At 41.8% G+C, this 16,893-nt stretch overlaps 1 protein-coding gene across 4 annotated transcripts in view; it reads left to right on the top strand.

Annotated features, from left to right (window-relative positions):
• Positions 1 to 16,893, top strand: part of EML6 (EMAP like 6) — a 196,103-nt gene that overhangs the window by 154,144 nt on the left and 25,066 nt on the right. For 3 of the 4 annotated variants that reach the window (XM_066595697.1, XM_066595699.1, XM_066595698.1), the window contains exons 28-30: positions 11,952 to 12,030; positions 13,476 to 13,605; positions 14,322 to 14,420. In XM_066595697.1, the coding sequence (XP_066451794.1) occupies positions 11,952 to 12,030; positions 13,476 to 13,605; positions 14,322 to 14,420 (308 nt within the window). Of the gene's footprint in view, positions 1 to 7,695; positions 7,705 to 11,951; positions 12,031 to 13,475; positions 13,606 to 14,321; positions 14,421 to 16,893 lie in introns of all 4 variants that reach the window. The other variant, XM_066595700.1, reaches the window with a different exon arrangement.

The raw sequence follows: 16,893 nt of genomic DNA on the forward strand, positions 1-16,893 counted from the left end.
ATCGTGAACTTTTCTGGTTCCAAGGCCAGCTTGAAAACTTTGCTCGAAGGGTGCCTCAAAATCTGTCATTCTCCGTGGAAGGAAATTCGGGCAAGGGTTTTGGGCCACTTTAGCATCGACCCAAAAGGTGATAAAAACCTGATATTTGTACCATGTATTATACTAGTGGTAGTCACTATCCTCCTGAAGAGCTACAGGCACTTCACAGCAACCCATCAAATATGTCATTGTTTACGAAAATTATAAAAGTTACCACTTTTCAAGCTTAATTATAAAAACAAAAAGTCAGCTTACATTTTTTTCTTACTATGCGAGAATGTTTTTAGATCAGTATGTTTTCATTTTACAATGCCACCTATGGTCTGGTTATAATTTCTGTCAAACTATAGGGGTTTTTATGCACGCGTAAAGCTTAATGGCATTCCAAATAACTCTGGAGGTGGTAATATCATGCTAAACCTGCGTTGGTCCATGGTGGTTTTTCACCAGCATCCCCATCGCCATATGGACCACACCTGATAGCCATGCAAGAACAGCCATAGGTGGGTTTCTTTACTGCAAGTTCCCAAGCCTCATGTGGCTATGTCAACAGAAAAAATAAAAAGTTATGGCTCTAGGAATGAGACTGTGAAAAAAGGCTTCATCACTAAGGGATTTTAAGTTTTGTGCATAAAACCCTCCATGCTTTGACAGAAATTATAACCACACTATAGGTGGCATTGCAAATGAAAACCTACTTATCTAATAGAGGAAAAAATTCCTTTTATATGGTATCAGTTAGAAAAAAAATAAAGCTGACTTTTTTATAATTAAGCTTGAAAAATTGTAACTTTTATAATTTTTGTAAACAATGACATATTTGATGGGTTGCTGTGAAGTGCCTGTAGCTCTTCAGGAGATCAAAATTCACCAGAATAGTGACTACCACTAGTATAATACATGGTACAAATATCAGGTTTGTATCACCTTTTGGGTAGATCTAAAGTGGCCCAAACCCTGGCCCGAATCTCCTTCTGTGGAGAATGACTGATTATGAGGCACCCCTCGAGCAAAGTTTTCTAGCTATCTTTGGAACCATAAAAATTGATAAAAGTACCATCAAACTTGATATAAGCAGTTGTGCAGGACCTCCAATTTTTAGCTTTTATGATCATGTAGTTCCAAATTTATTAATAACTAAAAAAAATGCAATTTTATTCATTTTTGAAGACATTTTTGCAGACACCCCCTAAACAGAGGGATCTAATTCAGGAACCATTAGCTGTGGGAACCTAAAACTTAGGGAAATTTCTTTTGATACCATGGGTGTATAATGCACAAATTTTTGAACGAAACCTGAGATATGAAGGTGGGGACTTTTTCTTGTTGTAGACCACTTGTCATGGAATGACTCATAAGCCACATTCACAGCACTTCATGATTTTGAGTCACAATGAGTATTAAAAGGAAAAAGCCTATTAAGAATGTGATCAAGTAAATCGGCCTTCACCCTAGTGTTAACCAGTGACGCAATTTTCACTCTAACACGAGGTTCTACAAGCACTTTGCCATCTATGATGCCACTAGTGCACAATAATATTTGCAGCTGCCAGCAGTTGGGGACTCACATGTGACTCCTGAGCCACTGGTTGGGGTCACAGTGGTATACAATTAGGAGTAAAGTGATGAAAAATGTCAAACTGATCACTATATTGAAGATAGCACAGGATATAGAAAGGTTGCTGTATAGTAGAACTAGTAATGGAGCAGTGTAAGATATATTGTAACTACATCGTTATCTGCAATGCGGGTATATATTAGTGGCATGTTAACAGCCTACTAGAGAGGTTATCCAGTGACTTTAAATGTATAGCTTATCTTTAGCACAGGGCATTAATGTGTGATCAATGGGGGTCTGACTAACAGCACCCCTGCTGATCAGTTGCTTGCAGGGCCTACAGTGTTCCTGCTGCATATCCCCTTCATTGTATACACTACTGCATGCTACAGAAACAGTACATGATATCACAGTATTGTCCCTTTTACATTGGCCTTGTATATACGTAGGCTGTAATACCAAGCACACCCAATATGAATGTGACAGCGCTGTGCATTACGAAGCAATGTATACAATGAAGGGAACACAGCGCTTACTGGAACAATGCAACCTCTTTAAACAGTAGATTAGTTTGACTGGCAAGAGTCGAACCCTTCACTGATCTGAAATTGATAGCAGGATCAACATATTAGTTTTGCAGTGTCATTAGTGACCCTACTGTATATCAGATGACAATGCATTATGATATAGATAATCTAGTATGCTCTGTGCGGCACTGGATTATCTGCTTTTTTTTGACTATTTTTTTGTTATTTAATTACCATGCGCTAAGTTCATCATGAATTATCTCTAGGGCCCTTAAGAATAAGTTCACACACAGTTTGAGAACCCCATACACATGTATCATACTGCAAACTGTTGCAGTTTCAGTGCAGATTCCATATTGAAATTCTGCAATTACAACACATTTGACCAAATATTTTAACTCTGTGCTCACCTAGAAAATGCCAGATCATTGGGTAATATCCTGGTAATCTCGTATCAGTTTCCTGACTAATGCCAGTTTGACATCTGTGCTGGAACTTCCAGTCAAAGGTTCCGTCACAGATGCAGCACAAAATGCCAAAAGAAAAAGTATGCATGTAGCACTTTTCCTTCCAGTAAAATGCCAAGCGGAAACTGAACAGAATCCATTATGGTCAATGGGGTCTGTTTGGCGCTATTCTATTCTGTCCCAAGATGGAATCATTCGGCCAGGGGTTCCCCTTTCCTGTTCCCTGTAAGGAGCAGAAACACGGAACCGCTGATTCACATGGGAAACCACCCTAATAGATTTTTAGAGTGCTTTGTAGATTTCATTTGTAAAACAATGGTAAAAATGGGTTCTCTCATTATCACAACCCCTGTCCATATGCTATAATGTACACTGCTCCAAATCCACCTCCGTAATGCAGAGAGGAGAATTATGTAAAAGCGGCTCCTACCTTGGCAGATCTTGCCCATCCATACATTACATGATCTTACATTGATTTGAATGGACACCATTTAGTTCTACATTCCCCTACAGTGGCTGCTACATGTGAAAAGGCTAAACACAACGTTTCCCTTCCATTTAAAGCGTTGTGTTTGTGAGAGAACCCATTTTAATCACTGGCTAGTCCTACAAACTTTAACAAGTCAAAACTGAATTCTAGAATAGGAACAATCCTAATAGGATATAGTATCTACAAGTCATTGTCAGTCAGGAGTGATCCATAAAATCCAGTGGAAATCCTTTTTCTACCTTTTTTTTGTTTGTTTTGTTTCCATTTTCTCAAGTAAATTGTAAAGACCTGATAGTGCTTGGTATTTAACAGATCAGGACTTGTATATGTAGCCAGCATTCCCACATGCTCCCAAAATACTGCTTCCCTTGTGGTTTGAAGTCATATTTTAAAAGCAGCTTATACCTTGGGGCCTATATACTAAGCATGCTTGACGTTTAACTCTATGACTTTTAATTAATTAGTAGTTAAAGCACACCTGAGTTTTTAACAAGTTTTCTAACAGATAATAGGCTCTCCTTACCCACTCATATGCTACTGTTTGCACCTTTTCATACTGTTCTGCTTTTCAGGTGGTCTTCTCCATTTTTCTGCTACCCTGCTGTTTGTAATCCACTTTGGGCAGGGGGCGTGTTGCAAGCCTACCATTCTACCAGTAGTTCACTGTCCTCTGCTTCCTTTCCCTTTGTTGCATTGCTCTGTCACTGGTCCAATAATCAGGGAGGCATTATCTGAATGCCCATTCTTCTGCTTATCCAGGATGATTCAGGCATTCAGAGACCTGCTGTCCAAATGGTTAGTAAATAGAGATGAGCAAGCATACCCTTAGCGAGTACCTGCCCGCTCGGAAGAAAAGATTCGGCTGCCGGCGCGGCTGAGCGGTGAGTTGTGGGAGTGAGCGGGGGGAAGAGTGGGAGAGAGAGATCTCCCCTCCGTTCCCCCCCGCTCTCCCCCACTGCTCCCCGCCGGCAGCCGAATCTTTTATTCCGAGCGGGCAGGTACTCGCTAAGGGCAATGCTCGCTCGAGTAATTGCCCTTAGCGAGTATGTTCGCTCATCTCTATTAGTAAACATAATATAATACACACAATAATATAGTACACACACTCTCACATACTGTAACAGCAAGAGAAACAGAGATTCTAGAGACTGCAAACACTGTGTTTGCAGATCTGTCAGCCTCGGAGCACATGGGAACAACCTGTGAAGATAGCCCCTTAATACAGTAGCTCAGTAACTAACAAACAGTGGACTGCAGAGAAGCTGAAAGTGAGACACTTAGTGACTGCCATTTTAAGCTTGATTTACAGTGGTAAAACAACATTTGTAATAAAAATATTTCAAGATTGATGAGACACAAACAGGCCGTTAGATGAGCAGAAGTTGTCTGAAAATGTAGTGCCCCTTTAAAAAGTTTAATCAGTTCTGAAATTGATGATGCTTAGACTTTGAAGCTAACACCTCATACACATGCTCCTTATTGACTACTTTTTTGCCTTGCATACAATATCTAATGACTTTCATACATAGTTAATGCAATATAACAAGATACCATATAAAATAAATCTATAATAGAACTAAAACAGGAGTGTTTTATAACTTTTATAGATTGTTTTGCAGCTGGTGGAACAATTATATACACTCAGCGACCTCTCTATTAGATATTGATAGGGCCTGCTTCTCAGAACAGCCTGAATACTTTGCATTATGGATTCAATAAAGTGCTAGAAACATTGAGATTACCTAAATGTTTGGAATCTATGCTTGCACCAAATCCCCAAAGTAGCTAATCTAAATTATTTGCACAATATCAGCTAGTCTACTGTATTAATGTGATTTACACCAAAATGTGGATGCAATCATCTGGATAGTGCAGTAAAAATAAAACACTTATGGTGCATTCACACGAAGTATATCGGCTCGGTTTTCACGCCGAGCCGATATACGTTGTCCTCGTGTCCAGGGGGGGAGGATGGAAGAGCCAGAAGCAGGAACTGAGCTCCCGCCCCCTCTCTGCCTCCTCTCCGCCCCTCTGCACTATTTGCAATGAGAGGAGGCGGGACGGGGGCAGGGCTAAGGTCCGGGAATTAGTGCCGCCCCCGTCCGGCCTCTCCCCATTGCAAATAGTGCAGAGGGGCGGAGAGGAGGCAGAGAGGAGGCGGGAGCTCAGTTCCTGCTCCTGGCTCTTCCATCCTCCCCCCTCTGCAGAGAGAGATAACGTATATCGGCTCGGCGTGAAAACCGAGCCGATATACGTTTGTGTGAATTCACCCTCATGCTGAAAAATGTGAAAATTAATGTACAAGATGTTCACAGAAATACCTATCCAGGGGCAAAAAAAGATCTTTCCAGCATTACATTAGTCTATGTGTGGAGCATTCTTGTTCCAGCGCTAAAGTAACCGAAGTGAATTAATGTAAGACGAATTAGCGCAACCGTTTCTGATTCTAAAGAATAAAGACAAATGCAGGACTTGAAATAATAATATAATAATAATTATTATTTTGCAGAAAATGTCAAAACGGCCACCATCAGTTTCTATACAAAACTGTATGTTGTGGAATGGATGGCACATACCGTGGTCCCCTGTATCTAAGACCGACCTTGATTTTTTTTGGTATTTTTGGGGAGGCTTGAAATATAAGCTCTACCCTGAAAATAAGCACTAGCTGCATTACATAAAAAAAAGGAATACATTACCTAGTTGGATCGGTCCGCATCCTTCCACTGCTCTCCGGAGCGCCGCTGCGTTACCTGCAGCCCTCATTCGCCCACAGAAGATCACTTCAAGCCAATCAATGCAGTGCTCGATGAACCAATGCAATGGCTGGGATTGGTTCTTGAGCGCTGCTCAGCCAATCAATGCAGCACTGAATGAACCAATCAGAGCTATTGTTTCCTGGAGGCGGGATTTATGAATCCCATAATCAGAAAGTGATCATCTGTGAGCGAATGAGGACTGCGAGATGCACGGAGGAGCTCCGGAAAGCAGCTCCAAGGTAAAATAGGACCTCCCCTGAAAATAGGAGCTAGTGCCTCTATGCAAAAATTAATATAAGGAAGGGTCTTATTTTCGGGTAAATATGGTAGTATTTCTGGGGTCACCGTTTCACAGGCCGCTCGTATTCGTCTCTCCAGTTCGCCAACATCATGAGGTGCTGCTGGGTATCCGTCGTAGACAGCTGTTGCAAGGTCGCCCCACAGGAAGCAATCCAGAGGTTCAAGTCCAGGAAACGTGGTGGCCAAAACCCATGTTGTCCAATGAAGCAGATTCAAAACCGAACTGACCCACATCTCTCCAGGAATAAGGTGTAGCGCTATCATGCTGGTACCAAACCAAGTGCCACCCATTCCACCACACTCAACTGTATACATTTTTGTATAGCACTTGTCTTTAACCTTTTACAGTCAGAAATGATTTGTTTCTTATAGTAATTCATCTTACATTGATTCTTTTTCATTATTTTGGAACTCTAATGAACAAGCTTCACACACATACCTTTGTTCAATGTTGGAAATCTCTCTTTTGCCCCTGGATCGGTATATCTGCTTTCAATGTGTCTTGTGATTGAGTGATCATATGTCATTACAGACTAGAAGGTAATAATTTAGATGAATCAGAGGGAGTAATACACTAGGATTAGAGATGAGCGAGGATACTAGCTAAGGACAATTACTCAATCGAGCATTGTCCTTAGCGAGTACCTGCCCACTCAGAAGAAAAGGTTCAGGTGCCAGCACGGGTGAGAGGTCAGTTGCGGCAGTAAGCAGGGGGGAGAGAGAGGGAGAGAGAGATCTCCCCTCCGTTCCTCCCCGCTCTCCCCCACCATTCCCCGCCCGCCGCCGGCAGCTGAACTTTTTCTTCCAAGCGGGCAGGTACTCTCTAAGGGCAATGCTCGATCGAGTAATTGCCCTTAGCGAATATGCTCGCTCATCTCTAACTAGGATTCTAAATAATGGGGAAAGCTAAAATCTAATATGGTGCTCATAACATACCTGTGCCATATGCAATATGTCATCAGTAGGAGAATCTGTTTTTAACCTCTTCCAATAAAACTATTTTATGACACATCAGTCATCGTGCAACATAAGCATAACATTATGTGGCATTTTCAAGCAGATGTCATAAGTGGTCTCCTGTGCGATATATTCATCATACATTTATGCATATGATCATGGCTGAGACATATGTTTTTTCAGACGAGTAAAAATGGCAACCTACACACCCATAACTTTAGCTTAGCCTTATATATTTCATACCATGCCTATTTGATTTCATGGCACGAAATTACTGTACTAATAATGAGCTTCTATAAGAGCTAAAGTAAATAGCTTAGTACATAGGCCCCATTGTCTGAATGCTTTCCTGTTCCTCTGGGCTTTTATCACATAGATCTGTGATTTATAGCGTAAGCTACAGTAGTGTGAGCCTCCTTACCTCCCCAGACCAGTGCACTCTATGATCTGTATCCTTACAGTTGCTGGCATGCGTTCATTTGATTTGTTCAGCAAATCAAAGCTCATCTGACCCTCGCTTGTGCATGTAACGCATGCTCGGCTATCCTCAGCAAAGTTTTACTAAGTTTTTCACTTGGTTTTATTTGCTGCTTGCAAGGGGATCAAGGTAAAGTTCAATATTGTGATCATTCTTGTTGCAGACATTACATAGATAATATTTCTCATTGACGACTTTACAAATAGAATTTGGTTTGTTTTCACCAATGTAAATTCTAATAACCTATAGAAGAGTATGGTCAAATGAAATTCCTGATTTTTTTTTATCACTACCAAAACACTAAACCGAAAATACATGCTGGCCTGTGTTAGGCCAGGTTCACACTGTATAGATATATCCTAGGCAAATCCGCCATGGCTTTTTTGGAAATTAGCATCATTGTAACTCAGCGGAGTTAATCTGTGTCTTTTTCATGCACAGATTTTTTCTAGAACTTGTAATGGGATATAGTATATCCTGTTCACACGTATTAGATGCAGAATGATAGCAGATGTTGTCAGGATTTAGGGACGGAAGCCATGCCTAAATCTTGACAGCATGACTTTAGGGATCTACTGGAAGCAGTAAGGGTAAGTTCACATCAGCGTTCTTTTATCCATTATTAACGGATTCGTCTTTTTTTTTCTTTTCAAAGCCAAAAAAATGATGTAGAACTGATACAAACGGAAGCAAACCGATCCATCGAAAGAAAGGATAGTTAGTTTCCATTTGTATCACTTAGACATCCGTTCGGATCAGTTTTTAATAGAGATGAGCGAGTAACAAAATGCTCGGGTGATCGTTATTTGAGTTGAGCTTTTCGTAATATTTGCGAGCGCTATTCGAGTAATGAACCCAAGTCAGTGGGAGACCTGAGCATTTTTGTATTGGACCCGCCGGGTGCCAAGTTTTTTCTCTCTCTCTCTCTCTCTCTCTCTCTCTCTCCTCCTCTCCCTCTCTCTCTCTCTCTCTCTCCTCCTCTCCCTCTCTTTCTCTCTCTCTCTCTCTCCCTCTCTTTCTCTCTCTCTGTCCCTCTCTTTCTCTCTCCCTCGCTTTCTCTCTCCCTCTCTTTCTCTCTCTCTCTCTCTCTCTCTCTCTCCCTCTCTCCCCCAGCCACATACTGCTGTGGACGTGTGCACGCTGGCACGTCACAGCAGGAAGTGGTAATGTGGGGAGAGGTTGAACTCGGCGTGGTACTTGCTTGAGTAATGAGCACCATCGAGTATGCTAATACTCGAACGAGCATGTTCGCTCAACTCTAGTTTTTAGCAGTATCTTTAGTTTACAGCTGCACGAGCGCAATTGTATTAAACAAATCTGTTAAACGGAAGCCTAAACAGATACAGATGGAATAGTTTCCATTTGCATCCATCCCCCATTGATAGCAATGTTTAAAAAAAGAAAACGGAAAGCTCCATTCTGTTCGGTTTCTGTTATTTTAAACTGAAAAAAAGTTCTTCAGTTCAGACTTTTTTTCCACACCAAAAAGACTGAAACCAAGCAGAAGAAAAGCAAAAAGAAGTAAACTGAGAAGAAAAAAAATACCCATTGAAGTAAATGGGTAATTTACAACATGTAAATATTTCAGTTTTTTTCTTCTTTTTGGATGGAACAGAAAAATGGAAAACTGAACAGTGATGTGAACATAGCCCAACAGATACAGATGATGACTTTAAACGTTGTTCTCAGCTGGGGATAGTTGTCCGAAAATGAATGATTGTCTAAAGTTCACCTGTCATAGCAGATGTAGGAGAATCAAGACATTTACAAACTGTCCATAAAGTGTTAAACTAGTGGGCAAGGGTGAACACAGACAGCAGAAGGGCTTCTTTACAAGGAACATATGTCAGACCCCTTTTTAAAAAGTTTCTTTGTCAATCAAGCTCTCCAGTTCTAGTTCTCTGTAGTTGTCTGAGTTTTCAGCATCCCACTATTCAGTGAGTTATTGCATACCCCAGTGATGTGCCATAACTTGCTGAAAACCCTTTGGGACTTTTCTGGCTTGGTTAATCTATAAAATGCTAGTTACCTGTAGTTGCCACTAGAGGGAACTTCGTTCAGATTTATATAGCACTTTTTTACTGACCTCACTAATGGGCTTTAATCTTGCACGTACAGGCAGGTGATGGCTTGGTTGACTACTGACTGCCAGGCTCCTGCTTTGTCATGAGTAGAGAAACATCAGATCCTGGCAGTTTTACCCCTTACATGCAGCATGTAAGCAGATGACAGGAGAAAGGAACCATGGAGAGTCACACATTGGCACCTCACAATAAGACCACAAGGTACCAATGGGCTCCCATGGCAGCCTGACAAAGGCCACTGTGTCTGCCACATAACTCAGGCAGAATCTAATAGGCTGATGTCACAGGCCTAGTAGAATTGCACTAAATAGGTAATGCAGTGTACTATCCTAGCAACTGAATGATTACATCTTCAAGTCCTTATGAGGGTCTAAAAAATTGTGTCTAGGTTCAATAAAGTTTAGTTTAAAAGAAAATCCGGTTTAAAAAATACACATTTTTCCCAACAAAAACCCTTTTTAAATTGACAAAATACAAAAAAAAATTAAAAAACTAACACATAATAGGTATTACAGCATTCATAATGACCCAAACAAGGAAAATATTTAGTTATTAAGCTCGCACTGTCAACACTGTAAAAACTCTTTTAAGGCCTCGGTCAGACGACCGTTTTTGCCGCGATTTGCAGATCGCATGTCGGATGCGCATCCGCAAATCGCGTGACCGGGGCCGAAAAATCACCTGAAAAATCTGCAGCTAGCAGAGTTTTCGGGGAAAAGGCCCTGATCACAGGAGCGCTGTCCAACCAATTGCAATTCAATGGAGCCGGCAATACAGCCGGCTCTATTGAAAGCAATGGGCTGGTAGTGAGCGCGGGATGAATTTTTGGGAAGGGCTTAAAAATATAAGCCCTTCCCTGAAAATCATCCAAAAATGTGTAAAAATAAAAATATATATATACTCACCTTGTCCCGGCAGACGGAGCTCAGCCGCAGCCGGCCGGCAGTTCTCCTGAACTGCTCTGGGTAGTATTCAGCAGCCGGGGATTTAAAATCCCCGCCTGCTGAATGGGCTGCCTCTGATTGGTCACAGCCCTCACCGATCAGAGGCAGCTCTCACTCACCCATTCATGAATTCATGAATGGGTAAGGGAGTGCTGCCTCTGATTGGCTCAGCGCAAGGACCAATCAGGGGCAGCTCTCAGCTATTGAATGACAGCTGAGAGCTGCCCCTGATTGGTCCCTGCGCTGAGCCAGTCAGAGGCAGCACTCACTCACCCATTCATGAATTCATGAATGGGTGAGTGAGAGCTGCCTCTGATTGGTGAGGGCTGTGACCAAGTAGAGGCAGCCCATTCAGCAGGCGGGGATTTTAAATATAAACCCTATAAACCCTTTTTCAATTAAATAACTTGGAATTAGAGAAACACTTTAAGATGATAGTGGACCCCATAAGGTAACGCCCCCGAAAGCACACATAGTGCTGCATGTGGCTGATATGTGCACTCACTATACAAGTATTATACACCTTTTTCTCCTACCCTTGAAATTTGGAAACTAGGCTGCACCACTTGCATGAAGTCATGTGTGTCTCCCACCATTAGTGAATCTGCAAAGGCTGGTCAACTTCCTTGGAAGCTGATTTCCCAAGAGCTGCAAGAAGATAGGGGTTATGGTTGTGTCAGACTGTAGCAACTTCACTTTAGGGTGCCCCATATAGTTATGCCCACTAGTTTAGCACTTTAAGCAGTAAACACAACACACCTTCACTGCACATATCCATAAAGGATTATTGCTGCTTTTCTTTCTGCCCCATCTGAAAAGGAGAAGCAACATTTTACTTTTTACATAATAAATGTTAAAGGCAATTAGACAATTTTTCAAAATGGTCCAACACTGAAACTGGTCTTGTTGCTTATAGCAACTAATCAGAAATCCGCATCCATCTTCCAGGAATATAATGTCCTTAGAATAGACCAGCTAGGGTCCAAACCCTGTGAGTCCTACCAATCCGTACAATGTGCCCCGGCGCTCCTGCGATCGCTGTGTCCCCTCCATAGTTTATATAGTTGGAACTGTTTAAGTGTCAGTTAACAGGTAGAGCCACTATGCCTATGGACGCAGCACTCACAGGAGTGCCGTGGCCTCTTCATTGTGCCTAGGGGGGTTCTCGGGGTCATACTTCCGCACACATGCTATTAAACAAGACATATGTGAAATGCACATACGATTTAATATAAACTAAACTTCATTAAATAACAACAAAAAATAAACGGCATAATAGTAGGAGAAATGAAGTTGAGCTCCTGTTGGCTATAATTCTTTTGATGGTTTCCTGTTTACGTGTTTTCAGACCGTCAGTTAGCCGAGCGGCTCCTCAGCCAGAAAAGCTACAGAAGAATAACATCAACAAGAAAAAGAAAATCATTGAGGTAAATAAAAATCTATTTCTGTTCTGGTTTTAACGGAAAACTTTGATCCCTGTGAGGTCATCAATTGTGGCAGCGTCTGCGTGTTATACATGTAGAAGTATTTCTTATGAATACGATATATGAATGGAGTTAAATGATGAAGTTGGGTTTCTCACTGTAACACTTTATGGTTTATTGCTAGAATATGTCTGAAACCCCATTTAGATGGGACGAATGTTGGGTAAACTATGCCCGACACTCGTCCCCGCATGTGCTAGCTCACGTGCTTTTGCAGAGGAGTATCGTTGCTTCACAGCGGGGCGGCTGGAGGAGATTTCTCTTTTCCGTCCCTCTCCATTCACTTAACATAGTGGACGTTCAGTACTGAACGGCTGCTGTTTACACTGAACGATCCTCGTTCAGGATTTTATGCAGCTTAAAATCCTGAACGATGATCATTCAGTGTTAATAGCAGCCGTTTAGTACTAAACGGCTGCTATGTTGAGTGAATAGAGAGGAGAGAGAACGAGGAGAGAAAGCTCCTCCTGCCGCCCCGCTGTGAAGCAACGATACTTGTTCCTGTGCAAAAGCATGTGAGCTAGTACATGCAGGGACGAGTGTCAGGCAACGTTTGTTATGGTGAAGCCACACACATGGCCAAGTGACTCCCACCCATGATAAAATCATGTGGCCACTGCCCACCGTGGATGAGCGGAGTCTCATCAATGTGTGACACCCAGCCATATGACTTTACCCTTAGTTCAAAAAGTTGAAATTATTAAGACATAAGTCAACCTCCGAACACAATCATAGGATGCCCATACATGTAGTTGCTTTTGATGTGCAGCCTACAACCATGCTGCATGGCTGAGAACACCAAGGTAAATTATCAAAAACTAGTGCATGTTGCAAGACATTTTCCTAGAAAGGGTATTAAAGGGGTTTTGTCACTTTTTACTATTAATGACCTATCTTCAGGATTGGAGACGTTGTCATCGATGATCAAAGTCGGAAGTGTAATAGGCATCTTAACTCCCATTTAAATCAATGGGAGAAAAGCTATCTATTACACTTCCAACGCTGATCACCAATGTGGACATACTGCCATACTGGTCAAGGTTGGAAGTGTAATAGACGACTTCACTTCCATTGTCTTCAATGGGTATGAAGCTATCTGGCCCTTACTATCAATGACGACATCCAGCCCAGCTGCACTGACAGCGGGCTAGACGATCAGCTGATCGGTGTGGGTTTCAAGTGACTGATCCGTGACAATCTGCTATTGGTGATCTATCCTGAGGAATTGTAGACATGCAATGTATGAGAAATCTCTAAATGCTTTGCTGGGTTTTCTGTGCTAAAATCAGAGGTATTTTTGGTCCTTTTTTAACTTCTGTATCTGCCCCTGTCATGTGCAGAGTCTGGATTTCACACCATCACTGCTTGTATGTTGTGCTATGTTGCAGGAACTCTGTTTGGAGCATGTTTTTGGGTACCGGGGCTTTGATTGTCGTAACAACCTCCATTACCTCAATGATGGTACTGATATCATCTATCACACCGCTGCGGCTGCCATCGTCCAGAGCCTTTCTGCAGGTATATTTATTATCGTATGCTGCCATAATATCACTAACACATGCTATGCAGAGTACTGTGTTATTGTACTGTCCATAATGCCATGCCATGAGCAGTACATCTGTTTGTGTGTGATTGTTCCTAGCAAGAGAAACCAAGTCATCTTGTACATAGGATACCTTTTAATGGCTAACAAAAATGCATGATGTTATAGCAAGCTTTCAAACCTCTCAGAGTTCTTCCTTGGGCATCATGCCTGAAGAAGAACCTGGAGAGGTTTGAAAGCTCATTATAACATCATGTATTTTTGTTAACCATTAAAAGGTACCATATCTGCAAGATTACTTGGTTTCTCTTGCTGGGAACAATCACATTTTTCTCTACATCAGCCCCGTGTAGGGCAGAGTGTTAAGGCAGCAGAATGCAGTCCTAAGCTCTCACCTGAAGGTTGCAGGTTCATTTCCAGCATGGTTCAGGTAGCTGGCTCAAGGTTGACTCAGCCTCCCATCCTTAGGAGGTCGGTAAAATGAGTACCCAGCTTGCTGGGGGCAACAAACAAATTACCTAGAGGTGCTGCAGAATAAGTTGGCGCTATACAAATAACAAGGTAAAAGGCAACTACTGTAACCTCAGATTTGTTAAAAGGTAAAACACATGCACATAAAAATTTGCAATGCTCTTATTTATCTTCCTGCGTGACTTACATGTACTAACATTTTACTTTGGGTTCAAAATAGGAAGTCAGAGCTTTTATCTAGAGCACACGGATGATATCCTTTGTCTGACGGCCAATCAACACCCAAAATACAAGAACGTTGTAGCAACTGGACAAATCGGTAAGAAATACAAATATGCCGGCCAGATGTGTCGTTCATCTGAGGATCTAACATATTTATATCTTAGAGAAAAATGAGTCACAGAAATGTATGAATAAATGGACAACTGGGTGTTACCATTCTCCTTTTCGAAAGGGGTGTGTTCCTGAACAGTCCAATACTGTCATGTCTGATTGGATAGTGTCAGAGTACACAGGGAAACCCAACCCCAACTGGCAACACCCATTTTGTTAATTTATTCATGAATATCTAGGAATAGAGGAATGGCACATCATAGAGTTATACGTTATCAGGCTACTGTAATGTGCAAAGTAAGATGAAATAAAGAGAAGTAATGATAAAGTAGCAAAAATCCCCAAACCTGCCCATAAAGCTAAGTGATGTATCACTGCAAGCGCCATTTTTCTTATGGAAGTTTCATTAGTTGAGGGCATCTGTAACGCTATGTAAGAGGGAATCAGAGTGACCGCAAGTACCCTGAGTAAGATACACGAAACGCGTGTTGGGGTGATACAGCACTTAGCCTTATGGGTAGGCATGGAGACTTTTGTTACTTTTTTCATTACTTTTCTTTATTTCGTATGACTTTGCACATTAAAGTCGTTTGCGTATTATATTGTGTTTTCGTTATGGTAATATAGATGTTTGGCTTATGTGGATGTCGTTTCTGTTATCCTCCTTATTTGGTTGTGTGGTTATTTTTTATGAGTTTTGATTGCAATGAATCTTGTTTCTTTACATGTGGTTTTTGAGAAAGTTCTTTGCTGTTATCTTTTTTTTTTTCCTTTGACACAGAAGTATATAGACAGCAGAATATTAGAAGAAAAAGGCGGAAGCTGTGCCAAATTTATCACAGTGGTGTATGCTATATGATGAATTTGGTGCATCTTCTTGCATATATTGGGCACTTTTCTCTTCCCTGCGCCACCCCTTGACTGGTTTCATTTACACTAGTATTTTGCGCCAAAACAATGGTGCATGCCAATAACAAATGTGGCGCATTTTATAACTCTACCTAGCTCTGCCTCCTTTTCTATACACTTTTCAAAACTTTCTAAAAAGGTATAAAAAGTGACTAAGAGCTTATTCGGACAGGCGTATATCGGCCGGGTTTTCACGCGCGGCAGATATGCGCTGTCTCTCTCTACAAGAGGAGGAGACGGGCCTGTCCGGGAGCTAGTGCACTGGGCTCCCGCCTCCTCTATGCCCCTCGCCACTGCTTGCAATGGGATGGGGCGGGGTGGTCAGGACTTAGCTCCACCCCCTCCCCTCCCATTGTAAGCAGTGACGAGGGGCGTGAAAACTCGGGCAATATACACTTGTCTGAATAAGCCCTAAAGCAGATAATATCTGGTGCACGCTATCACTTGAGACAGAATTCTGACCCATTTATCTTAGTAAATCTTACCTCATTAATCTGAATGACCCTTTCTCCAGAATGTCATGTCAGAAATTTCCATGTATGATGCAAATTGGAACTCGCAGATGGCACCAATATCTTCTTCTGACTTGACTTGTTTCTGTGCCTGATGGATCTCTCCATTAAAAATTTTGGTTCTTATTGGGTAACAATGTTGTATGTGTTAAGGCTCCCACACTTGCATTTTTTTAGCGCTGTTTTATTTATCGCGAATGTCAGTGGGACTTTCTAATGTTAAAAACGCATCACAAGTTTGTGCGACTTTTGTGCGATACGTTTTTAACATTAGAAAGTCCCATTGACTGATTGATTTTCATAAAAAAAAACAGCATTAACAAAACGCAAGTGTGTGGGAGCCCAAAATGACATCCTGCGATTAACATCAGGGACTCTCCAGAACTTTTACTATTGATGACCTATCCTCAGGATAGGTCATCAATAGTTGATCGGACGGGGGCATTTCTCAGGGTTCTTGCCGTTCAGCTGATTACCAGCACTGCTATCAATGCAGAAAACACTGGAACCAGATAGCGCTGTCCATATTGCAGTGACCTTACTGAGTACTGCAGGCATAGCTCCCATTGAATTTAATGAGAGCTGTGCCTGTTGTACCAAACCGGACCACTGCAGTGCTGTCAGCGCCATTTGCTTCCAGCTCTGTACGCATTCACAGCGGTGCTGAGAATCGGCTAATCAGTGGGGACCCCAAGAGTCAGAACTCAGGATAGGTCATCAATAGTAAAAATCCTGGAAAAACATTTTTAAGTTACCATTCATAACTGCAAACATAGCATTAACTTTGCTACCGCCTCTTGCATTGTTCTCCCATTACCCATTTCTGCCACATGCAAGAGCAGCAAAGTTGGGATCCACTCTCATCCACAGTAATACATGAAAGTTGGCGTTGGCTTTAGTGGATAGTCCTTGTCTATATTTCCTCTCTCTGTTGACATAATACGAATACAGGGTTAAAAAACCATGATTGCTTTCATCCAAAACAGCGCAAATCCTTGTCCATGGGTTGTGTCTAGTATTGCAGCTCGGCTTTATTGA

Source organism: Eleutherodactylus coqui, chromosome 3 (genome assembly GCF_035609145.1).
Source record: "Eleutherodactylus coqui strain aEleCoq1 chromosome 3, aEleCoq1.hap1, whole genome shotgun sequence".
Taxonomy (NCBI): domain Eukaryota; kingdom Metazoa; phylum Chordata; class Amphibia; order Anura; family Eleutherodactylidae; genus Eleutherodactylus; species Eleutherodactylus coqui.